This window comes from Cnephaeus nilssonii (genome assembly GCF_951640355.1).
Source record: "Cnephaeus nilssonii genome assembly, chromosome: 22".
NCBI classification, from domain to species: Eukaryota; Metazoa; Chordata; class Mammalia; order Chiroptera; family Vespertilionidae; genus Cnephaeus; species Cnephaeus nilssonii.
Window position 1 is genome coordinate 4,334,619 of NC_137093.1, and position 25,393 is coordinate 4,360,011.

Below are 25,393 nucleotides of genomic sequence, written 5' to 3' on the forward strand. Positions count from 1 at the left end.
TAACACAGCTAATACTTTGAGTAAGAGTGCCCACAGTATTAGCTATTACTATTATTGTTATTATTACAGCAGTTTTATGTCTTGGTCTCATAGGCTTTTTGGATAGGGCTTTGTTTGGTTGCTTGCATGTTTTTTAAAGAATTTCTCCCCCTTTAAAAGTTTTTTTGATGTTTATTATTTATGGGAGGCCAGGTAACATTTGTTTGAGTGTTCGTTGAACACTGAGAATTTGGAAAATCTGTAGAATCTTTAAAACACTGTAACTTGAACTCTGGTAAGAATTTGATTCTTTCTAAATCAAGTTTTCTCTGAAAATACTCTCACAGGTTGCAGGTATTTCCAATTATAGAATAGAATCCAGCACCCTTTATAGCCACCAAGGAAAAATAGTCTTTTTTTTTAGTGTGACTTAAAATTTTTGACATTAATCTTATGAATGTCTCACTTTTTGTTGAGATTAATTAGAAAATTCATAAGTAAAATTACTCAGGCCTTCTCATTCTTGTTTCAGTTTCTGTATATTTGTATTGGGTTTTCTTTTCCCCTCCTGAAGTCCTGGACTATAATTATTTCATCTGAATTTTTTAGAGGAGTGAAACGAAATACTTCAGTCATTGATTCTTTGTGTATATCTCTGAAAAAAACAAAAAACAAAACAGAAACAAGGATATTAAATACTCTTATAATTACTAAGGACAGAAGAGTCCTCTCCAGACAGATAAGTGTCTGCTTTTTGGAGATATCTAGCACAGAATGCTTTAGAGCTCTGGGCTCAAACTGTCTGGATATGATCCAGACTCTGTCACCTACTAGCTTTGTGACATTGAACAAGTCATTGAACACCTCTCTGCTCATCAATTTCATCATTTTAGAGATGATAAAAGGGTGGTAATGAGAATTAAATAATGAAATTAAAGTACCGTATAATGAATACTTGGCACATAATAAATGCTTAACAAATATTGTTTGCTATTATTGTGGTTGTTACTATTTGTATTTAGTTTCTGAATCAAGCGTTAGCGATCATGTTTTTACCCAGTTTGTATTGGAAAAAAGATTTAAAAATATTCCTTCCTTTTTTTTTTTTTTTTAAAGATTCCTTCTTTTAGAGCAAAGCTTCCTAAAGAGTGTGCGATGGGGCATAAAACCGTTAGGTGTAAAAGGGGGAGAAGGATAAGTTTTGTGGGAAAATATATTATGAGCTTTAGGAAGTTCTCTACGAAAACAAAACAAAACCCAGCAGTCAAGGTAATTTTGTTTAGCTCAGCATTTACCAAATCTATTTGTCCATCCCTGCTTTTAGTCATGCAAATAAAATAAATTGCCTAAGAAATTTTTGTCCCATAGAATCTACTTTGGGAAACACTAATTAAGAGGTGGTTTTGTTTCTGGGTTGTTTGTTGGTTTGTTTGAGTGATGTTGAAGTTTGCCAATGTTTATGTAGAGTAGATGTGCCCTTTCCTCATATTCTTGTAGTATCTAATTCAGGTAAAATCCACTTGAATAAATGGGGCAATAAAATTGAAACAGAACATTAGCTCTTGGAAGTGTAGTAGTGAAGAAAGTTGGAGGGATTAAGTAGCCCAAATGGGGTAGCCCACATATCCCAGTGGAAGGTACAGAAGAGTTTAACCTCCACAGGAGTTAGCATTTCTCCTCCGACCTCCCTGCTACAAGCAGCCCTAAGTCACGACAGTCACTCTGCAGAGCTTTGGGTCTCTGTGGGCTGACCTTGGTTTGTCTGCTGGAAAAGGACAAATGTCTCTGCAGCCACCCCTCTATTATTTTCACTAATAGAGGGAAACCTTTACTTAGGAAATCCAAAGTGACAGCTATTGAGAGTAAACAACGAACTTTAGAGCTTCTTGATCCAGACTGTCTGGATTTAAATCCAGGCTCTCTCACTCACTAACTTTGTAAAGTTAAACAAGGTATCTCACCTCCCTATCCCTTGGTTTTCTTATATATAAATTAGGGGTAATAAAAGTTAACTACTTCCTATGGTAGTAATGAAGTTTAAATAACAAAATTATTCAGAATAAGCCAAATCTTCAGTAAATGTTAGTTATTACCCCTATAAGAACTATTAAAATAATTTTCCTTATTCTTCTCATTTCATCATTCCCTAGCCGAAGAATTTGTAATGATTCCCATGAACAGTAAACTTACGATATTAACACTCCATTTACCAAAATTCATTGAGAGCTTAACTCTGTGAAAAGATGGTATTATCACCCTCGTTTTACAAATTGAAGACTAGAAAGGTTAAGTGACTTGCACCAGGTCACAGTTGGCAAAGGACAGAATCAGGATTTGAACCCAGGACATCTGACTACAGAACTTGTCTTCTTAACTGTACTATACCACCTCACAAGGCACTCCACATGTTTCATTAACTTGGTTCTCTTTATTTTATTAGGTGTTTATCCTCCTTAAGTCAAGCTAATTTGGTGCATTTCCATCTTATTACTGAAAGGTTCGGAGTGGGCTGGGGTCGCGCTCCTATGACATGAGGCCATAATGTATCAAAAGAGATTTTATTCCGGGCACCTGGGTGCAGGTGGGCTGAGACCGAGAAAGGCATCAGCGAAGAGAGCAGGGAGAGAGAGGTTTTTATTCATCCTTGCTGGCTGCAAGCCGCTCTGCTGACGTAAGGGTCCGGTCTGTCCTTGGTTCCTCCCATGCCAGGTGTCTCCTGGTTATCTGAGCTGTGCTGTGCTCAAGGCTGCAAGCTTTCTGCAGGATCTCTGCTCAGCACAGTAAGTCTTTCTCTGCCCCGTTTATTCTCTTTAACCCTTTCAACTACCAATATATGAGCCATCTCTTCTGCTTAAAAATTTCCCTTTCTCCAGCCAGTCTTCTGGGAAACCTTCCACAGTTCATCTCACCCAACTCTTGATATCTTTCTTTGGCATCTTTACCTGGCTGATTTCCATAGCACTTAGGTACTCATTCTTCTTTGAAGGGAATTCAAGTGTCCCTTTTATATATTCACTCAATATAAAGAAGCTCTAACATACATTTTATAAAAGTAGGTGATTAGCTTATGAAACCAAGCTTTGAATTTAAGGAAATTTCAGCTTAAGATGCTTATAAACTCGCTCTTTTCTTTGAACCTGTTGTACCTTCTTCACTTCACTGAATAACTCTGCATGCATCCTATTTTATGGATAAGATTGAGACTTTCTAGCATGAGTACGTTTATAAATCCTCATCTCTACTTCAGCCCATTATTTATTTATTATTTTTGCAGGTTATTTTTTTAATGTTTTTATTTATAAATCTTTATTTTTCAGATTATTACAGTTGTCCCTCCACCCAGTTCCCACCCCACCCTCTGCCCTTACCCCCCCCCCCACTGTCCTTATCCATAGGTGTACGATTTTTGTCCAGTCTCTTCCCACACCCCTTTCCCCCCGAGAATTGTCAGTCCACTCCCTTTCTATGCCCCTGATTCTATTATATTCACCAGTTTATTCTGTTCATCAGATTTTTTATTCACTTGATTTTTAGATTCACTTGTTGATAGATATGTATTTGTTGTTCATAATTTTTATCTTTACCTTTTTCTTCTTCTTCCTCTTCTTAAAGAATACCCTTCAGCATTTCATATAATACTGGTTTGGTGGTGATGAACTCCTTTAGCTTTTTGTTATCTGTGAAGCTCTTTATTTGACCTTCAATTCTGAATGTCAGCTTTGCTGGGTAGAGTAATCTTGGTTGTAGGTTCTTGCTATTCATCACTTGGAATATTTCTTGCCACTCCCATCTGGCCTGCATAGTTTCTGTTGAGAAATCAGCTGGCATTTGTATGGGTACTCCCTTGTAGGTAACTAACTGTTTTTCTCTTGCTGCTTTTAATATTCTCTATTTGTCTTTTGTTCTTGGCATTTTAATTATGATGTGTCATGGTGTGGTCCTCTTTGGATTCCTTTTGTTTGGGGTTCTCTGTGCTTCCTGGACTTGTAAGTCTATTTCTTTCACCAGGTGGGGGAAGTTTTCTGTCATTATTTTTCCAAATAGGTTTTCAATATCTTGCTCTCTTCTTCTGGCATCCCCATAATTCGGATGTTGGTATGCTTGAAGTTGTCCCAGAGGCTTCTTACACTGGGACAACTTCAAGCATCCTACTTCCACACATTACTTCTGCAGCTCCTCTGAGTCTTCATATTTTTGGATTCTTTTTTCTTTTTTCTATTCTGATTGGGTGTCTTTTGCTTCTTCATATTTCAAATCTTTGACTTGATTCTTGTGATCCTCTAATCTGCTGTTGGATCTCTGTATAATATCTTTTATTTCAGTCAGTGTATGCTTAATTTCTAGTTGGTCCTTTTTCATATCCTCGAGGGACTCACTAAATTTATCAGCAGTGTCTAGAAAATTCTTGAAAAACCTTATAACTGTGGTTTTGAACTCTATATCCAGTAGTTTGCTTTCCTCCATTTCTGTCATTTGTGACCTGTTTCTTTGTCTCCACATTTTGGCTGCTTCCCTGTGTTGATAGAGTGGCTTTGTGTGCTAGGTGTCCCATAGGGCCCAGTGGCTCAGCCTCCCCAGTTACCTGAGGTGGACACTCTTGTTGCACCCCTTTGTGGGCTGTGTGCACAGTCTTGTTGTAGTTAAGCCTTGATTGCTGTTGGTATCACTGGGAGGAATTGACCTCCAGGCTAATTGGCTGTGAGGATCAGCTATGTCTACGATGGGAGAACTTCTGTGCTGGAGACACCCTTATGGGACAAGACTTGCTTCAGTGGGGTTTTGGTGCTCACTGTGTGTGCCCCCTGAGTGTGTCCCTTATGGATCTGAGGAGTTGTAATCTGGATGGTCCCACTCTGACCACTGGGTCCACTGGCTCTTGGATCTCCAAGGAGGTGCAAATTTAGTTCTGCCTAAGGCCAACCAGCAGGAGCTACGAAGAGATCTGCAGATTCCTCTCTGTTTGGGGTTGGGAGGTGCCCAGATGAGGCCCGGCTGTGAAGCAATGCAAGCTGCTGTGGGGCCTCGGGCCTTCTTTGGAAGTTCTGGGGCTCTCTGACCCAGCTGCAGTTTGTTAGGTAATTTTAGAATTCCAAGGACCAGGCCATTTATATGCAAAAGCCTCTTCGCACAGCTGGGAAGGGGTTGTAAATTGGGTGGGGCGGGGTCTCAGGGAATCAACCGGGCGGAGCAAACATCAATGGCTGACCTTCAGCCCTGCCCTAAGAGGCCCCCGGGTCTCAGTGTCCCGCTATAATCACTGCAAGTACCTCTGAGAAAAAGCCACCCTCATGTTCCGGCCCAATGCCAGACAGCCCAGTCCGTCCCCCCCTACCCGCCCCTCCGTATGAGTCTGGGTCCCCAGAGTCTCGCCTGGAACTGGAACTGGAGTTCAGAGCAGTCGGGAGCTTGTGTCTCCCTCCCGATTGAAAAAGACAACCGCGTCCTCCATTGCCAGCCCTTTCCGCACGCGTGCCTCCTACTTCCACACTTTACTTCTGCAGCTCCTCTGAGTCTCAGTGTGCTTTTCTCTTCCCTTCTAGTTGTAGAATTTCCACTCAGCCAGCTTTCCTGTGGTTCTGGATGATGTCCGTTTTGTCTTTTAGTTGTAGTTTTGAAGTGGTTGTATGAGGCAGCAAGTTCAGGTGTTTACCTGTGCCGCCATCTTGGTTTCTCCCAGCCCATTATTTTTTATCTGACCTTTCCGGTCTCAGTAGAGAAGGTGTTATTTCCCCTTCTTGTTTTCTCTAAAAATGTGCCCACATAATCACTTTCCTCCTCTGGTTATCTTTAATCTTCTAAGAACCTCTATTTTTCTTGTATTTCAAGTGGCATAGGTCTTCCCTCACTTTAAAAAATAGAAACAAAGTCACCCTGTTTATTTTCCACATTACTATTCAGTTTCATTTCTGTCTTCTAGTGCTAGACTTCCTCAGGCAATGATGGGAACTCTCGACTTCCACTTTCTCTCTACTCGCCCTTCTACTGAAACTGCTCTAGCAATCACCTGTAATCTCCCCTGACCAAATGGCCTACGCTCAATCCTCATACTCTTCTGCTTATGTTGAGAGGTAATACGGTATAATGGTTAGAAGCATTAGAAAGTTAGGCTTTTGGAGCTACACTATGTTCACATTCTGTTTCTGCCATTTTCTGTGTGTATAACTTGGGGCAAATTTCTTAGCATCATACTGTCCCAGTGTTCTCAGCATATGACACTTCTTTGTTGCATCCCCAAATGACCTTTTTCCCTCAGCGCTAAGCTCTCCCTGTAGTAACTCCAATTTCCAATGTTCCAGCTGTTCAGGAAAAGTGAAACCAAAGACTGAAAGCTGAGTGTGGAAACATTTCTTTACTGTTAAAGAGTAAAGTCAGTCCAGCAGACAGTCTTGGTGCTGGGAGGTGAGATTTGAAGAAGGGGAAGTGGGATAGGGCTTTAAAGTCAAGTCAGTAGAGCATCTCAGTTCATTTTAGGACGGTGGGTGTCTGAATGTGGCTGATGGCAGGTGCTCAGGCTTGTTGCTTAGGAAAGCATTGGGCTGTGTGGAGGTGGCCTGTGTCCATAGGGTTCTACCTGGGAGTGGGACTTGCAGCTGGCTCTGCTGCGTACGTGAGGGACCTGAACTGGGGTTTCTGTGCTCTGTTAGGTGCCCACCACTGTTACCAGGCTCGATGGCCAGGTCAGCATTTGTCCTACTCACAGAAATTTGTTTTGTTAATGCTTACCCTAGAATTCCCCCCCCCCCGCCCACCCCCATTGTTTTATTAGAGAGTGGCAGGGAGGGAGGGGAAGAGAGAAGGAGAGAGAGAGAGAGAGAGAGAGAGAGAGAGAGAGAGAGAGAGAGAGAGAAAAAACACATCGATGTGAGAGAGACACATCATTTGTTTGCCTCCTGACTAGGATCAAGGATCAAACCTGCAACCCAGGTACAGGCCCTTGACCAGGAATCAAACCTGAGGCCTTCCAGTGCGAAGGCTGACATTCTAACCACTGAGCCACGCTGGCCAGGGCTAAGTCCCATTTTAAAAAGTATTTTTTTTTTTAATTGATTTCAGAGAGGAAGGGGCGGGAAGAGAAAGAGAAACATCAATTATGAGAGAGAATCATTGATCGGCTGCCTCCTACACACACACACACACACACACACACACACACACACACACACACACAGTATGGAACCTGCAACCCGGACATGTGTCCTGACCTGGAATCAAACCGTGACCACCTGGTTCATAGGTCGACCCTCAACCACTGAGCAACACCAGCCAGGCAATGTATATGCTTTTGAAATTGTAATATGAGGTCTTATGTACGAGAGTAATTCGTAGGAAAGAATTGAAGCATATTGCCATAGAAGCCTTTAGTGTGGTGTTTCCTTTCTGTTTTACCAAAGCTCCTTTTAATTCTTTCTTGTCTACCCCAGGGCCTAGGCAATAAAATGTGTCTGAAAACAAAGTGACTCCTTATCACCTTTGCTGCCTTGGAGACTAATACCTTCCTTTCATAGGAATTTGCTCAATCATCAGATTTAGTATCTCTGATGGAAGTCAAATGTAAAATATTAACATATGGTGCATCTCATATATGTTCTTTCTGTAAAGCATTTGGTGTTTATGGAGGGATATGAAGAATGAAGGTTCTTGCTTTCTGATCCAAAAATATTTTTGATACTGGAAATCTACTTCATCTTCATGGTGTGACTCAGATGTTCATGACTATTGCTAGTCTACACACACACACACACACACACACCTTTGTGCAAAATAAGAAATTGTGTCTCCCTGGCCAGGTGAGCTCAGGCTCATAAATCACCTTTGTGAGAGGAAAAGATGCGCCTCCCACCAGGTGGGTGCATCCACCCACTAGGATACATACCTCTTCTGCAGGGGCCAGATAGTACGTATTTTGGAGTTTGTGAGCCATGTGGTCTCTGTGACAGCTACTCACCTCCGCCATTGAAGCACTGCAGCAGCCATAGACAGTACCTGAATGCATGAGCTTGGCTGTGTTCATTGGAATCCAGCAAGCCATACACTGCCCACTCCTGGTATGCAGCAACACATGACACTTCCATAGCACTTCATTTCTCTATTAAAACATTACATTCTGCCACCTTGTATGATGTGTCTTTCTTACTTAGATTGTAATCTTAAGTGACTGTCTCATTCACTTTTTGTATCTTGCACATAAAGATGAAATTTAGTTTATTGTTAAAATTTTACTTGATAACTTATTCCATTTTAAGCTTACACATTTGTTTTTTCCCTTAAACTATGGAAGAGAAATATTGTGGACTTTATAATATTAGCACATCTTTTAGATAAAAATGACTATTTCAACATTTTAACCATGAAGGGAAAAATTGTAGCATTTCTTAGACCTGGAATATGTCATTTCCTGTATATTACATTTGAGGCTCAAAGTCTTGCATAGCAAAAAAGTTGTAACTACCTCTTGGTGTTTGTGATGTGATAGAACTGCATGTGAGAAAATGCTAGCCATTTGTATAGCCAGAGCTTATAGGTAAATGTATAAAAAACAGCAGTTCTCAAAAGTGTGGTCTGTGGATTCCTGGGAGTTCCTCAGACTCTTTCAGTGGGTCATGGTCAAATTATTTTCATAATGCTACTGAAGTTGTCTGTCTTTTTCATTTTGACACTGTCTTCTTAAGGTGAAGGAAAGCAGTGTTGAGTAAAGCCATACTGTGCTGTACCATGAGTCAAGGCAGTGGCACCAGACTGGACTACTAATCATTGTATTCTTCACCACCATGCACACACTGTTTTATTTGTGTGTGTTTTTGAAGGTGGTTTCACTTAGGGCAAAGCAGTGAAAATTACTAGTACTTTTATTAAGTCTCAACCCTTGAGCACAGTTTTTTATGATAAAATGGAAAGTTCCCTTTAAAGCTTTCTGCTGCTAAAGTACCATTGGTTTTCACTTGTGCAGTCATTTGAGATGCTTAGCCGTACTAGCTACTTTTTTCTTGGAATACCATTTTTACTTGAAGAGTGACTAGTGGAGAAACTAGAGTTATTCACACTTGACAGTTTCTCAGAAATGAATAAAGTGAGCCCATCACTTCAATGCAAAAAAACTGTTTTTGCCAATGATAAACTTTGAGCTTTTAAGTGAAAATTAGATTTTGGGAAAATTTGGATGTATTACCATAAGCATCAGAAATGATATTAAGTGGTTTTTTTCAGATATTGTATAATGAAATGTGACAACATCTGGAATAGCTGCATAACTCAGTGAACCAGTATCTTCCAGTTGACCAGTGTGCGAGTTCACAAAACCATCCATAGGTAAAAGACCTATTCCAAGAACAGCACAGTGTATTGAATTTAAATGTAATATAGTTTTTTAAAATCACTGATATGGTTTCAGATTCCATATTACAATTAACCTTTAAGAAATTAACCACTTGTTGAATTTTAGTGGAGTATCAAAGAATATCCTCAGTTATCTGAAAAGGTTACTAAACTGCCCCTCCCTTTTCCAACTGCCCATTTGTGTAAGGCTGATTCCCCACCCCTATCCCAGCCAGAGTTCAACCAAAACAACATATGGCAACAGATTGGATGCAGAAGCAGATGTGAGAATCAGGCTATCTTCTATTTAAGACAGATGTTAGAGGTGTTTGCAAAAAATGTAAAGGAACACTCTTCAGAGTATTTCTGTTATTCATTTGGAAAATAGTTACTTTTCTTTAAAAGTGTTTTTTATGTTCACAAGCAATGATTTTATTATGTTCAAATGAATTTGTGAATAAATACTTTTATTTCAAACTAGAGGCCCAGTGCACGAAATTCGTGCACTGGGGGAGAGGGGAGGCTCCCCCTCAGCCTGGCCTGCGCCCTCTCGCAGTCCGGGAGCCCTCGGGGGATGTCCCGGAGGCGGGAGCGCTGCTGCTCTTGCTAGCCGTGAACCCAGCTCAGGGCTTCTGGCTGAATGGCACTACCCCTGTGGGAGCGCACTGACCACCGTGGGGCAGCTCTTGCGTTGAGCGTCTGTCCCCTGGTGGTCAGTGCATGTCATAGCGACCGGTCGTTTTGCCATTCAGTCAATTTGCATATTAGCCTTTTATTATACTGTATAGGATGTGATAAATATCATACCTCTAACCCAAAAGAACAAAAGCTTTTAGGGGTCTTCTATTTTAAGGGTGTAAATGGTCTCAAGACCAAACAGTTTGCAAAGTGCTGGTCTAGGGCAGTGTCTGTGCAGAGTTGGAATAGTAGTTGCTTGGTTTGTGGGGTGGACAAGAATGCTTTCATTGTATAGCTTGAAGGCTGACACACAGAACGGTACAGAACAGTACTCTCTGTGTCTCAGTTTGGCATGATTTTTAGCAGGATATGTGTTATAAGCACTTGCTGGTAAAGCAGCTAGAAATAGATATTTAGTTTTAAAGCATTTACTAAAATCCAGCATGGTTCTAAAAGTCTTTGGGTGTAGAATATAATCGTATATATGTGAGAACTTTCTGGTAGCTCTTTGTGTCTGTTCTATTAAGGGTTGGGGGAATGTAAAGACTTAGTGGTTTTTGTAATGACCACATAAAATTTTTCAACTGAACAGCTGACCTATACTAATACATCACTTAGCAAAGTGTTCACGTCTGTTTTAGTACATTTGGCTAACCTGATTTTGGCATGTCTCAAATGCATGTATTTAGTTTCTTCTTGCATTTTAGTAAGAATTCCTTTATTTCAGAGTGTAGTGTCGTTCCTGTTTTTAATGTGCATTTAGAGTATCTGGAAACAAACACCTTAGTAGGAGAGCCTGAGAGAAGACACATTGCTGTTGATGCTTTGTGTAGGTAGGGAGAGGCTGTGTAATAAATAAGATCGCTGGGCTTTGATTTTCTAAAATTGGCCAGACTATCCACCCTTTATTGGTGGGAATACCTTCCCTTCCTTCTTACCTTATTCAAGTGTTACCCTAGAGCCCCGACCTAATTCCTGTAGTAAAATGCTAGGATCTCTGTTTACTTCTGAAGTGTTGATGACTCTTCAGTTTTTTGTCTGGGAAAGAGAAGAGAGAGGTAGAGGCAGGGACCTCTTCCTCACCATCATCATTAGCAGTGAAAACCTTTACACATTTTTAAAATAGCTGTATGCTTGTTTTTATGGGCTTGTGGAGTAGTTAAAAAGTGAGCCTACCTCAGGAGACCAAGGGTATAAACAAATATAGGACAAACCAATCTATTTGGCAAAGAAAAAAAGAGCTCATGGGTTGGACCCTAAGACTGGCCACATTTTAAAAAAAGTAACCCAAGAGAAAAATTTTCCCGGGGTTGATTAAACCAACCAGAGACTCTAACCATATAATGGCTTAGCTTTATCTGTCTCTGCTGGTATAATGTAGGTTTTACATAAATCACTTTTAAGTCTGTAAATATTGGGTGATTAAAAGAAGAAAATTAATTACTGTTTTCAGTAGCCTGGGAACAGTGTCGTCTTTGTCAGTGCTAATGATATGCCAGTATTCGGCCAAATGAAAGACAGTTATCTGTGAAAGGATATTTCTGGCAATATCTTTATTTTTGGAAGAAAAACACAATGTAAAAACCTAGAATCTTGAAGATAAAGGGTAGTTGGGCCTCCATGTTCATCTAGGCCAACAGAGGATTTTCTAGAGACCAGAAAGATAGCAAGACTTGACCCGGGAAGATCAACTGGCTAGTTAGAGTATAATCAAAGGTAGAACCAAAGCCCTGGATGGTGTGGCTCAGTTGGTTGGGCATCGACTAGTGCATTGAAAGGTTGTGGGTTCAATTCCTGGTCAGGGCACAAGCCCGGGTTTCGGGCTCGTTTCCCTCTTCCTCCCTCTCCCTTCGAAGCTCTTTCTCTCTAAAAATGAATAAAAAATATTGAAAAGAAAAATAAGAAAAGGTAAGAATCAGAGCCTCCTGGCTCCATTTGTCATCCAGTTTGGGCAGATGATGAAGTCATTTGGGGAGACTTTGGAGTTAGGCTTTCCTTGTTCAGAACTGTACCTCGCTCCTCATCTCAAAAATGGTGATAATCACACAAGTCCACAAATCCCCAAACCAACAACTGTGCCAACTCAGAGTATTTCTGTCATTCATTTGGAAGCAAATGTGACATAAACTGATATGAGGCTATTTATAATCTTTATTTATCTTCCTTAGTGGGACTACTCATATGTTTCACTACAGAAATATTATTATTTCATTATAAACTACCACTCCAGGCCACAATAGGGGTATTTTCTTTGTAAAATCCAAAAAATTCTGAAACATCTATTCTCAAGGTATATTTTTGGATAAGGAATTGTAGATATGTAGTACTTTAACCTCATAGAATGATTGTAAAAGTGCATAAATGCTCAGTAAAATGTTAGATGTTATTGCTGTTGGCCAACAATAAAAGCCCAGCACTCCAGTTTTTGAAATGCAACATGGGTATCTATCTACAGTTGACTGAACAACACAAGGCTTAGGGGGGCTGATACCCCACCCCACCCTGTCACACATGCAGTGGAAAATTAGCATGTGACTTCAGTTGTTCATCAGTATCCACAGGGGATTGGTTCCAGGACCCCCTAGAGATACCAAAATCCACAGATGCTCAAGTCCCTTATATAAAATAGCGTAGAGCAATGCATACATACAATATATAGTGGGTTCCCAACCATGGGTTAAAATATGTACTGTTTTTGATCTGTGGTTAGTTGAATCCACAGATTTGCAACCCATGGATACAGATGGTCAACTGTATATTTACTGAAAAATACCGGTGTACATGCACAGTGCAAATCTGTGTTGTCCAAGGGTCTACTGTATACAGGTGTGTGTCAGTGTGCAGTCACTAGAACTTTCTGCAGTGATGGAAATGTTCTTTTTCTGACCATCTAATGCAGTAGCCACCAGCTATTGAACACTTGAAATTCAACTAGTGTAACTGAGGAACTGAATTTTTAATTTTATTTAATTTAAATAAGCACATGGGGCTAGTGGCTGCCATCTTGGACTGCATAGCTCTGTAATTCATTTGAATTCATGTTCTGCAAACTTCACTTTTGCTCTTTTTGTAATTATCTCTTTCTATTGATTAAATATACAATATGACCCAGCAGATTTTTAACCCTTTGCACTCGCTTGCTTTTTTCTCGATTCCTTTATTCTAATGCTAACCGTGTCGAGTCACACTCGACATCTGAGTGCAAAAGGTTAAGACAGCTAGTGTGAGAAGGAGAACTTATGTTTCTAATACATCCTAGGCTTATCCTATCTAATAAAAGAGTAATATGCAAATTAACCATCACTCCACTACACCCTCAAACCACACCCACCAGCCAATCAGGAGCAAATATGCAAATTAACCCAACCAAGATGGCTGCAGCCATGGAGCAAGCAGGAGGCTTGGCTCCACTCAAGGCTACAAAGTTTCAATTATAGAAGGTAAATAAATCCCAGATACCAGGGCCTCCGCTTGGGTCGCCGGGGGGCGTGACTGCCCGGCAAACCACCACAGGCCCCTCGCCTAGGCCACCCCATGCCCCAAGGGAACCCCCACCCTGATCCGGGACACCCTTCAGGGCAAACCAGCTGGCCCCCACCCGTGCACCAGGCCTCTATTCTTCCTATCTAATAAAAGAGTAATATGCAAATTGACCATCACTCCAACACACAAGATTGCTGCCCCCATGTGGTCAAAGATGGCTGCCCCCAAGTGGACACAAGATGGCCAGCAGGGAGGGCAGTTGGGAGGGACCAGGCCTGCAAGGGAAGGTAGTTGTGGGTGATCAGGCCAGGAGGGGAGGGCAGTTGGGAGGGACCAGGCCTGCAAGGGAGGGCGATCAAGCCTGCAGGGGAGGGCAGTTAGGGGTGACCAGGCCGGCAGAGGAGGGAAGTTGGGGGCAACCGGGCCTGCAGGGAAGGGCAGTTGCGGGGGACCCAGGCCTGCAGGGGAGGGCAGTTAGGGGTGACCAGGCCTGCAGGGGAGAGCAGTTAGGGGCAAACAGGCTGGCAGGGGAGCAGTTAGGCATCAATCAGGCTGGCAGGGGAGTGGTTAGGGGGTGGTCAGGCTGGCAGGCATAAGCGGTTAGGAGCAATCAGGAAGGCAGGCAGGCGAGCATTTGGGAGCCAGCAGTCCTGGATTGTGAGAGGGATGTCCGACTGCCCGTTTAGGCCCGATACCGGTAGGATCGGGCCTAAACAGGCAGTCGGACATCCCTCGAGGGGTCCCAGATTGGAGAGGGTGCAGCCTGGGCTGAGGGACACACACCCCTGTGCACGAATTTCGTGCACCGGGCCTCGTCATCTATAATAATAAAAGCGTAATATGCTAATTAGACCGGACGTCCTTCCGGACATCCTTCCGGGATGAAGCCGGGCTGCAGCTTTTTTCTGGCTGCGAGGGAGGGATCCAGGCAGTCAAGAATTTCTTACATTGGGTCTCTAGTCAGCTTCTACTAAACTAGAGGCCTGATGCACAAAATTCATGCACGGGTAGGGTCCCTAGGCCTGGCCAGCAATCATGGCCGATCTGGGCCTTCTGGCTGCCAGCCCGGGGCCTTCCTTTGTTCTGCGCCGCTCCCTGGGCAAGCGATCAAACTCCTGGTCTCCTGGTCGAACTCCTGGAGAGACACTTTGCCTATTAGCCTTATATATAGATAGATAGATAGTTCTTTGTGTCTCCAGGGCATTTTAAAGACTTGATAGTAAAGTGTACATATTTCTCTTTTAACTTGACACAGGCAAATTCTAATGAAATCAACTTAAGTGATTCATAAAATCTAATGTATCTGTGCCAAGAAATCACTAATCTTTGAGAATTTTAAGTGACAGAAAGTTCCCTGGTAAATATTTCCCAAAGAAAAGCTAATAAAAAAAAACTATTATAAAGTTGTTTTAAGATAGCAAAATATTCTAACCTGTTCGATATTAATAACAAATGTGCTAATATGTTCACATTGTTAAGCAGATGTTATTTTCCAAAAATGATTTTTATACACATTTAAAGAATAATATTATATACAAGGTCAATGTTTTTCTAGTCCCTGAAGGCTAAAAGGGGTTGTTAGAGTACATCTTCCAAAGTACAAGACGCTAATGAGATTTTCACAGGAGGTTTGAATGTTCAGTGTCATGATACGCACCTTATCTTTACTGTGGGAGTTCATGGTTTGTCTTTAATAAAAGGGCACTAGAAATGTTCTTATCTTCACTAAATCTTTTGTTGTTGTTGTTAATCCTCACCTGAAGATATTTTCCATTGATTTTTAGAGAGAGTGGAAGGGAAGGGGAGAGACACAGAGAGAGAAACATTGGTGTGAGAGAGGCACATTGATTGCTTGCCTCCTGCATGTGCCCTGACCAGGGCCTGGGATCGAGCCTGCAACCTAGGTACTTGCCCTTGACCAGAATTGAACCCGGGACCCTTCAGTCCGAGGACCGACACTCTATCCACTGAGCCAAACCGGGTAGGGCCTAAGTCTTAAATTGACTAAAAAAAGAGGCATGAACAAAGGCATCCATTTGTTTCTATTGAGGTTAGGAACCACAATCTACCCTCCTAATTCAGAAGGGTAAGTTAGATGAAAAAGTGAGAAACATTGGTAGATAGGCTATTATTAATACAGAATTGAGAATTACTAGACATTGTTCATGTGGTTAAAAGTTGTGTTCATTGAACTTAGAATATTTCTCTTTATTAAAAAAAAAAAGTGCATTCTATATTGTTAAATTTTTCATGTCTTCATTTTATAGCAAAAGGCCAGTAAGGTAAGGCAGTAGAAAAGAATAGCTCCTGATACATGTTGAGCTTAAAAAAGAGCAAGTTATAGAAGAACAGGTGTGCTTTGTTTTTGTAGTGTGTATGCATTCTGTACACACAATTTATGGAAGGATGCATATACCAAGTGTAAACAGTGTCTACAACCAGGGAATGGGCGTGCAGAGAGAGGAGGGAGGAGGCCCTTGTACTTCTGCTTTGTATATTTACTGGTATTTGAATTTTTTTTACAATGAACATTAATTATTTTTGGAATTTTTTAAAAGGAAAATTGATAGTATTTTAAAATCAAAATTAATTTTAATTCATGTTCTGTATTTTCTAAGAAGTAACTTTTTTATTAAAAAAAGCTTTTTGTAAAACTTCTGTAAGGGTAGTTAGAATTGAAAACATATGAAATTTTAAATAATACCATGAAATAAGTTGTAACTTCTAATTATGTGATGCTTGGCACAGTTTATATTAGGAGTCAGTTCTAATCAGATTTTCTTGTGTAGATTTATTTGAAAAAGAAAACAAAACCAAAAACTGTTTAGTCTAGAAGAAGCCATTAAACATGAGAGTGTTTTTTTCTGAAACCATGCATTTAGTTCTGCAGTGGATACCATGCTTACCATGAGGCTATGGAGACCTGACCTGGTCACCCTAATCAGCCTCTTCGTAAGGTATTTTGCGCATGGTCAGCCCTTACCTTGAAAGACAGACTGAAGAAAGTCAGTGACTACAAGATGGTCAGCCACAGACTAGAACTAGAACACAGCACAGGACTGTGAAGGAGGAGGAGCAGGTTTCACAAAAATTCAGCTCAGACTTTCAGAAGTCTTAAGTGACGAGTGTTTAGGGTCTCTACTGATTTGAGAGATGCTGCATAAGCAATAAACCTTAAGACACTGAGTTTGGGAGGGTAATGACAAATGCTTCAGAATACAAAAGGTACAAAAAAGCCAAGTCATTCAATTAAAACATCAGCAAAAGTTCCTCAGGGGGAAAAAAAGCTGCTTATATTTCTATAGCTCTGGAGTCTGTAAAAATTTTTTAATTGCTTTTCAAAATGCCTACTAGCCCTTAATCATAAGAAAAGCTGCTCAATCTTAATTTTTAATTACATCAGAAAATTAATTAATGCAAATGAAAACCATATTGAGATACCAATTTCCATCTGTCAGGTTGGTAAAAATTCAAAAGTTAGGCAATGCTCACTGTTGAGAAGACAATGAAGAAAGAAAGGAAGAGAAAGAAAGAAAAAGGAAGGAAGGAAGGAAGGAAGGAAGGAAGGAAGGAAGGAAGGAAGGAAGGAAGGAAGGAAAGAAGAAAGAGAGAGAGAGAGAGAGAGAGAGAGAGAGAGAGAGAGAGAAAGAGAGAAAGAAAGAAAGAGAGAAAGAAAGAAAGAAAGAGAGAGAGAGAGAGAAAGAGGGAACTCTTATCCATTACTGGTGAGAGTGCAAAGTGATTTAACTTCTCTGGAGGGCAGTTGGGCAACATCTGTCAAAGTGCATTTCCTTTTCATCCGGAGCTTTATTCTACACAGGTGTGTCATTTCATTGTGTGTGTAGTGCAGGTAAATTTACAAGTCTCTATTAAAGAATTGTTTGTAAAGAAATTTTTGGATACCACAGTGTCCATTTAAAAGGGATTTGTTTTAAAAGAAAAGCAATGTGGTGTATCCATACAATGGAATGTTATGGGGATGTATAAAGAAAAAGAAGAAAAAGTTCTCCACATATTGAAACAGGAAGGTCTCTAGGCTATACTGTAAAAGATAGGGGTGGGGGAGTACAGAGCTGTGTATTTAAATATGTTTTCATTGATTTTTTTAGAGAGAGAGGAAAGGAGAAACATCGATCAGTTGCCTTCCATATGCACTCCAACTGGGGACTGAACCCACAACTGTGCTAAGCATGTGTTCTGACCAGGAATCGAACTGGCAACCTTTTGGTGCATGGGACAATGCTCAACTAACTGAGCCACACCGGCCAGGGCCAGAGCTGTGTATTTAATACTTCGCTGTTTATATAAGAAATGGTGAGAAGGCTCTAAAGAAACGAATAAAAGTGATTATTGCCCGGCCAGTGTGGCTCAGTGGTTGAGTGTCAATCCATGAAGCAGGAGGTCATGGTTTGATTCCCAGTCAGGGCACATGCCCAGGATTTGGGCTCAAACCCCAGTAGGGGGCGTGCAGGAGGCAGCCAATTGATGACTCTCTCTCATCATTGATGTTTCTCTCTCTCTCCCTTCTTCTCTGAAATCAATAAAAACTTTTTTTTAAGTGATTATCTAAAGATAATCCAGTCTGACCCTCATCACCTCACTAAGACTATTTTTGCTAAGGTCACCAGTGACACACACATTAAATAAATCCAGTGGACACTGCAGTTTTCATCTTACTTGACCTCTCAGCAGTCTTCAACACAGGTGACCTCTCCTTCCTACTACAAACAATGGAAGCTGAGTACGCACAGTGTTCGGCTCTCTATATGAATTACTCGTTTAATTCTTTAACAGCTCTTTAAAATAGGTGTTGTCATTATCCCCATTGTACAGGTGAAGCTGGACCTCAGGGAGGTGAAGTAGCTAGTTCCATCTTAGTGAGGGGTGGATCAGGGCTTAAATTCAGACCCCATCCACTCCTGCTGCCTCTGAAACACTCCGCACCCTGCCATCCTGGGCTTTCTTCCTCCTCCTCGGTTTCTCTTTGGATTTCTTTGCATCTCCTTCTTCTGCCTGGTCTTTAGGTTTGGGAGGTTTCTTAGGGTTTTGTCTTGGACTCTCTTACTGCTGCTAGGCAGTCTTACCCCACCATGGCTTTAATTCCCACCTAGAAGGTGATGAGCTCCCAATATATATTTTATAGCTTAGAGCTGCTTTGGTCTGTAGACCCAATATCTAACCATCTCAACCCATCTAAAACCAAATGTTTAACCTGCTCCTCCTATGTTGCCTTTTTTGCTATATGGTACAAGCCGTCCACCAGCGGCTCAGCAGAAACCTGGGAATCCTTCCTAGTCCCATTAACAATCACCAAGTCCTATTTATGTGTGTCTCATTCATCTCCTTCCCTAAGGAAAGCACCCCTCCCCAATTCCACTTATACTTTCTCATAGTATCCTGTACTTGTCTTTCTCCCTCTTACAACCTTTTCCATGAATATATTCACTTGCTTTGAGTGAATATACTCATGGAAACTTCTGGTTTTAAATTCCTTAGCATGACATTTTTTATTCCTTTAGAAAAGACATTCAGGGAGGAACCAAGACAATCTTACTTGTTCCTCTATCCCCAGTGGCTAGCAGAGTGTCTGTTTGGCACAGAGGCGTCATTAAATATTTCCTTAAATGAAAAAAGGAACATAAGTTTATTTAGGAAAAGCCCTAACAAAACAAGAATGGGTAATGTGGAGGGTGAACTCCTGGAGACAGACTTACAAACAAGATTTCTGAGAGTCAAGCCACGGAAGGGAGCTAAGGAATTGGCAGTAGGATTGAGAGAAGTAGGGGAGTTGGGGGTGTGGAATTGCAGGACTCCAACTGTCATTACCTGTGCGAGGTAAGATCAGGGTTGTCAACAGTGCAACAAACTGCCCTAGCTGGTTTGGCTCAGTGGACAGAGCATAGGCCTGTGGACCGAAAGGTCCCGGGTTCAAATCTGGTCTAGGGCACATACTTCGGTTGTAGGCTTCTCCCTGGTCAGGGCTGTGGAGGAGGCAACCAATCAATGTGTTTCTCTCACATCGACATTTCTCTCCGTCTTTCCCTTTCTCTTCCACTGTCTCTAAAAATCAACAGAAAAATATCCTCGGGTGAGGATTTAAAAAAAAAAAAAAAGAATGCAACAGATTTCTAGCTTTGACAACTGAGGGGATCATGTTACTGTTCCTTGAGAGGATTGAGGGGACGAGGTATGAAAAAAAGAAGAATGATTTTAGTTTTGGACCTGTTGACTTTGAAGAACTTCCCTTGGGACTCCCAGATGGAGAGAACCAATAGGCAGTTATAAAAATGGAAATAGAATTTAGGGGAGAGATACAGGCTTTATCTCATCACCAGTAAAATACTATTGGTAATTCAAGTGTTAACTGATAAAAGTTTAATCACTGAGACTTTTCATCATTGGTACAGAATAGGTAGATAATATGCTAATTTTTAAATTGGGTGTGGATGTTATAAGATCTATTGTATGTCATACAGAAATGGAATTTTTACATTAATATTCAACATCCTGTGAATATCTTACCTAATAATAGACAAACATGTAAATTGACTGTACCTCCACTATGCCCACAGCCAATCAGGAGTGAGTATGCAATTAACCTGACAAAGATGGTGGGTTAATTTGCATATGAGGCATGGAGTGGCCGGGAGGGGCAGGACACCTGCTATGGGGGAGGGGAGGCGGCGGAGGGAGCTACAGGAGCGGTGCTCTGGCCCCCGGGCAGTCCTGGAGCGAGGACTTGCAGGCTCCTGGGCGGCCCGGGAGCGAAGCCAGGGGAAGGAAGGCGTATTCTTGCACAAATATCGTGCAACGGGCCTCTAGTTACCTAATAATAGATGTGACAACTATCATATCTCATTTTAATTATGTTATTATGTTAATGCTAGTTTATACCTTTTTACATTAAAGATGAAATAAAAACTTAGTGAGGTTTGTAGACTAAATTCTGAAAGAACTTGCTGCCATGTGATTTAATTTTTTTACTCTTATTTTTCTAGGGCCTATTCCCTGGTGGATTCCAGTCAAGTGTCTACATTTCTGATTTCCATTCTCCTGATAGTCTACGGTAGTTTCAGGTAAGATGCTCTCAAAGTGAGACTAATCTCAGTGGGAGGTGAGATTAGCACCAAAACTTACTGCTCTATGAAGAGAAATATGACTGGCAGGAATTGAGTCAGAACAGGATAATTCTGATATTTCGTCTTTAATTTGGCTGCTGTTAAAACACTTCTTGGTTTTGCTTATATGACTTTGGAATTTTAATGGAAACATGAATTGCTTAAATTCTGGTTCTGAAATAATGACTCCCATAAACATACTTATTGAGAAGGTTAAGGAGATAATTCTTGACAGTGATTCTACAGTCTCAAAGGGAACAAAGTTTTTCTTAATATAGAAGCATTGACATAGGGTAAGCTATGTGAAATTGCCTATAGGCAACTTTTTTGACCTACACAAATAATTTATGGTTCAGCCTAATTATGGACATTAGTATTTACCAAGTATTTTCTCTGCTGACTTTGGGAATGCTGAGACTGGGTCCTCTTGAAATTCCTCTTCTAGAAGGCAGCCACAGGAATAGGAAGTTAGACACTTACTCCTCTTCTTCACTGTGCTTTCTTGAAAGGAACTTTAATATAACTCAAATAGTTTTGTGGCTGACACACTTAACAATAAAGGTCACATGAGAAATTTTAAATTGATAACTTGAAAGGGAGTGATGGTGATAAATGAAATAGGCATAAGAATTTTGAACTATTATATATGGATTTTAATAGAACTTAGCAAAATCACAGGCTTTATCTCAACACTGCGTAGAACAGGTACAATACTGTTGGTAATTCCAGTATCAACTGATACAAGTTTTAATCATTGAGACTTCTATTGAGAATCCTACATTCATAATGAGTCTTAGGAAGCATTAGTTAAGCCAGAGCAACTTAGAACCTTATCACATAATCTTGATATTTTTGTATTGCTGTCCTTTGGACAAGTTTCTTATTTTTTCTCTTTGTGTATATGTCAGCATTTCCAAAGACTTGGTAATTTTTTAAAAATCTTTAGACCTACAACCCTAGTACTACAGCAAGACTTTATTTAATGTCAGTAAGTTCTGTGACTTTAAGTGAAATGCCGTATAATGAAGCCAGTTTTACCACAGGCTGATTGATGTAAACAAGGGTTAAGTTCTTACAGCATCTTATCAGTGTTATAACTAAATGGCATTATTTGTACTTTCATTAGTATATGTGACCTTTTGTTTGGCCTGTATTTATATACTGGGTACATTTTTATAGTTTAAATCATTTATATTCTGATTATTTTCACCTAACACAAATATTTTCCACAATCATCATCATACTAATTTTTAGTACTAGTAATTTGGTATTTCTTTGTGGTACTGTCTTATTCCACTCTTGTTGGACATGTGGGTTGTTAAGGTAACCATCTTTTTATGTTCTTTTGCTTTGGTTGAATTATACAAGTTAAATATTCAAAACTTAAGACATTTCAGCAGAGAGTATAAACTGGCTTTTACTATATAGTGCTGTATTGTTTTGCAGACAGGTTATACCAATTTAGGATCATGCATGTTTTAAACAAAATTTATGCTTATAAATGCACCACAGAATTATATCAATGGAAGAGATTTCTCTGGTGAACTTCTTTATTTTACAAGTGAGGAAACTGAAGCTCAAGAAGATGAGGTACCTTGATAAAGATTACACAACTCATTTGGTAACGAAGTCTGGTTTGGGACCCAGTTGGGGTTTTGGTCCCAGGACATTGTGTCTTTTATACTTTAGTAATACGTTTCTGCAAAACAATAAATTGTGATGCCTTTAATTATACATTTAAATTGCCCTCATTGAATAAGTTTGGAAGTGTTTTCTCCTCTTCTGTTTCCTGAAAAAGATTATATAAACTTGTATTTCTTCTTTAAATATATGATAGAACTCACCAGTGAAGCCATCGAAAGTCTGGCTTTTTGTGGGAAAATTCTTCGTTTTTTGTTGTTTTTTGTGTGTGCGTTGTTCACTACTTTCCCCCCCTTATTATTAAGTACTGGCAAGGAGCCCCAGCCAGTTTGGCTCCGTGGATAAAGCGTCGGCCTGTGGACTGAAGGGTCCTGGGTTCAGTTCCCGTCACAGGCATGTACCTTAGTTGCAGGCTCCTCTCCGGGTGCTGGCTCAGTCCCCATTAGGGGGCATGCAGGAGGCAGCCCATCGATGATTCTTTCTCATCATTGATATTTCTCTCTCTCTCTCCCCCTCTCCCTTCCTCTCTGAAAACAATAAAAAAAAATTTTTTTTAAAGTACTGGTAAGGATGTTTTCTTTTTGTGGTAAAATAATACATAAAATGAAATTTACCATTCATTTTTAAGAATACAGTTCAGTAGCAGGTACAAGGTTTTAAAAACACGTTATTGTCTCTCTTTTTATTGTAACCATTCTGATACTAGGATATGGAATGATTTCTCTGGCTTCGATTACATTTCTCTAATAACTGGGATTAGGATGCTGAAAAGCTGTTAAGCATATTTTCATGTGCTTATTTTATTGGCCACATGATTTTTCTTTTTTGGTGAAATGTCTATTCCAAATTTTGGATTGTTTGTCTTATATGGAATAGTAACAGTCCTTTAAATATTCTAGATACAGGTTCTCCCAATCATGTGATTTACAAATAATTCTGTTTGGTTTTGTTTTTTACAGTTTGTTTCACCTCTTTTATCCCTCCTCCCCCAAAGTATTGATAAGGTGTGTTTTTTAAAACAACAACAACAGCACAGGTTTATAGAGATATAATGTACCTACTATTTAAAAAAAATATATATTTCTTTATTGATTTCAGAGAGGAAAGGAGGAGAGAGAGATAGAAACGTCAATGATGACAGAGAATCATCAGTTGGCTGCCTCCTGCACACCCCCCACTGGGGATCGAGCCTGCAACCCAGACATGTGCCCTTGGCTGGAATCGAACCTGAGACCCTTCAGTCAGCAGGCCGACGCTCTATCCACTGAGCTAAGCCGGCTAGGGCTAATGTACCTACTAAGTTCTTCCATATAACGTGTACAATTCAATGGTTTCAGAATATTACTAAATTGTGTACACATCACCATAATCCAATTTTAGGACATTTTCATCATCCCAAAAGAAATCTTGTACCCATTAGTAGTCATTCCCCTCCCCTCTCCCCCCTACTCTAGGTAACCATTAATCTTTCATTTTCTGTCTCTCGAGATTTGCCTGTCTTCTTTTTTAACATAGGTATTTAAAGCAGCAAATTTTCCCCTAAGCACTGCTTTAACCGCATCCCATAAATGTTAACATTTTAATTTCATTCAAGTCAAGATATTTTCTAACTTTTCTGGTGATTTTTTTTTCTTTTGACCTATGATTTTTTAAATTACTTTCCTAATATTTGAGGATATTTCAAAATTTTCTCTATTGTTGAAAGGAATTTCAACCACCTAATTCAGTTTCGTTGTGGTCAGAGACATACTTTTAATGATTTCAATCCTTTTAAATTTGTTGAGACTTGTTTTAGCATACAGTCCATCCAGGAGACTGTTCATGTGCAGTTGGAAAAATCAGCCTTTGACAGTTGAATGCAGTGGATGACATCATCTGGTTTGTGTTTTAGAAAGGTTGTTCTGGGTTGTATATGGGAAATAGATTGTTGTGTCAAAAGGAAACCTTGGGAGAGACTGTTGCCCTAGTACAGGCAACAACTGACGATGGCCTTAACTAGGCTAATAGTGGTGGCATGAGATATCAGTAGATTAAGGACGAGATTGCTGAGGGGATGGATATAGTATGTATCAGAGAGAAGAGTCAAGAATGACTCCCAAGGTTTATGGCCTAAACACCTGGACCCAAAGATGGTGCCATTTTTGAGCTAGAAAGCTCCATAAGAAAAGCAGATCATAAAATATTGTATAAAAAATTTGTGAAGTGGACTGCTTATTTCCCACCAGGCTTTCACATCTCTAAGTACAGAGGGGGAAATGATATCAAGTAAAACTAGATTCTAAAAGCCAAAACAAATCTTTGATTTAGGAGTCCTTATGTTTACCATCCCTTAGCTGAGCTTTGCTAGATTTCCTATATTACTTAAAGCTGACACCCATCTCTCTTTAACCTTTCCAGCTGCTCAGAAACAAAATAGCATAATGACTCATCTTAGTAGTAAGTTCCCAAAGAGTTTGACAGACCTACAGGAGAGCATTGAGAGAGAGAGAGGGAGAGAACAATAACTGAATATTCGTCATGGTGACTGTCCCGATATATGAAGAGCCAGGGTCCGTCACGACCAAAACGTCTGGATGGACAACTGAACACCAGGCTAGAGTCCCGGCCAGTGCGGCGGAAGTCAGTCCTGGGTCCTGGCGGCCCATGGCGGGAGTCGGTCCTGGGTCCTGGCGGCCCATGGCGGGAGTCGGTCCTGGGTCCTGGCGGCCCATGGCGGGAGTCGGTCCTGGGTCCTGGCGGCCCATGGCGGGAGTCGGTCCTGGGTCCTGGCGGCCCATGGCGGGAGTCGGTCCTGGGTCCCGACCGGTGCGGTGGGAGTTGGTCCTAGGTCCTGGCTGCCCACGGCGCAGCGGCAGGAGCTGTGGGAACGGAGCCATGCTGCCATCGGACTGGCCTCTGGGTCCCTCCCCCCTCCCGCAGGCTCCGGGGAACCAGAGCCATGCTGCGATCAGACTGGCCTCTTGGTCCCTCCCCCTCCCCTCCCTCCCCCCGAGCCTGCGGGCCTGGGGAACCAGAGCCATGCTTTGATAGGACTGGACCCTCCCCGATTGGTCCCGGATTGTGAGAGCATGCAGGCTGGGCTGAGAGACCCCCGAGTACCCGAATTTTCGTGCACCGGGCCTCTAGTAGTTAATAATAATGTATTATATACTTGAAATCTGCTAAGAAAGTAGATCTTAAGT

General features: G+C 40.9%; 1 protein-coding gene across 1 annotated transcript in view; it reads left to right on the plus strand.

Annotated features, from left to right (window-relative positions):
• Positions 1-25,393, plus strand: part of SPPL3 (signal peptide peptidase like 3) — a 108,118-nt gene that overhangs the window by 53,911 nt on the left and 28,814 nt on the right. Inside the window, exon 2 of the mRNA XM_079762857.1 lies at positions 20,451-20,528. Within this exon, the coding sequence (XP_079618983.1) occupies positions 20,451-20,528 (78 nt within the window). The remainder of the gene's footprint in view (positions 1-20,450; positions 20,529-25,393) is intronic.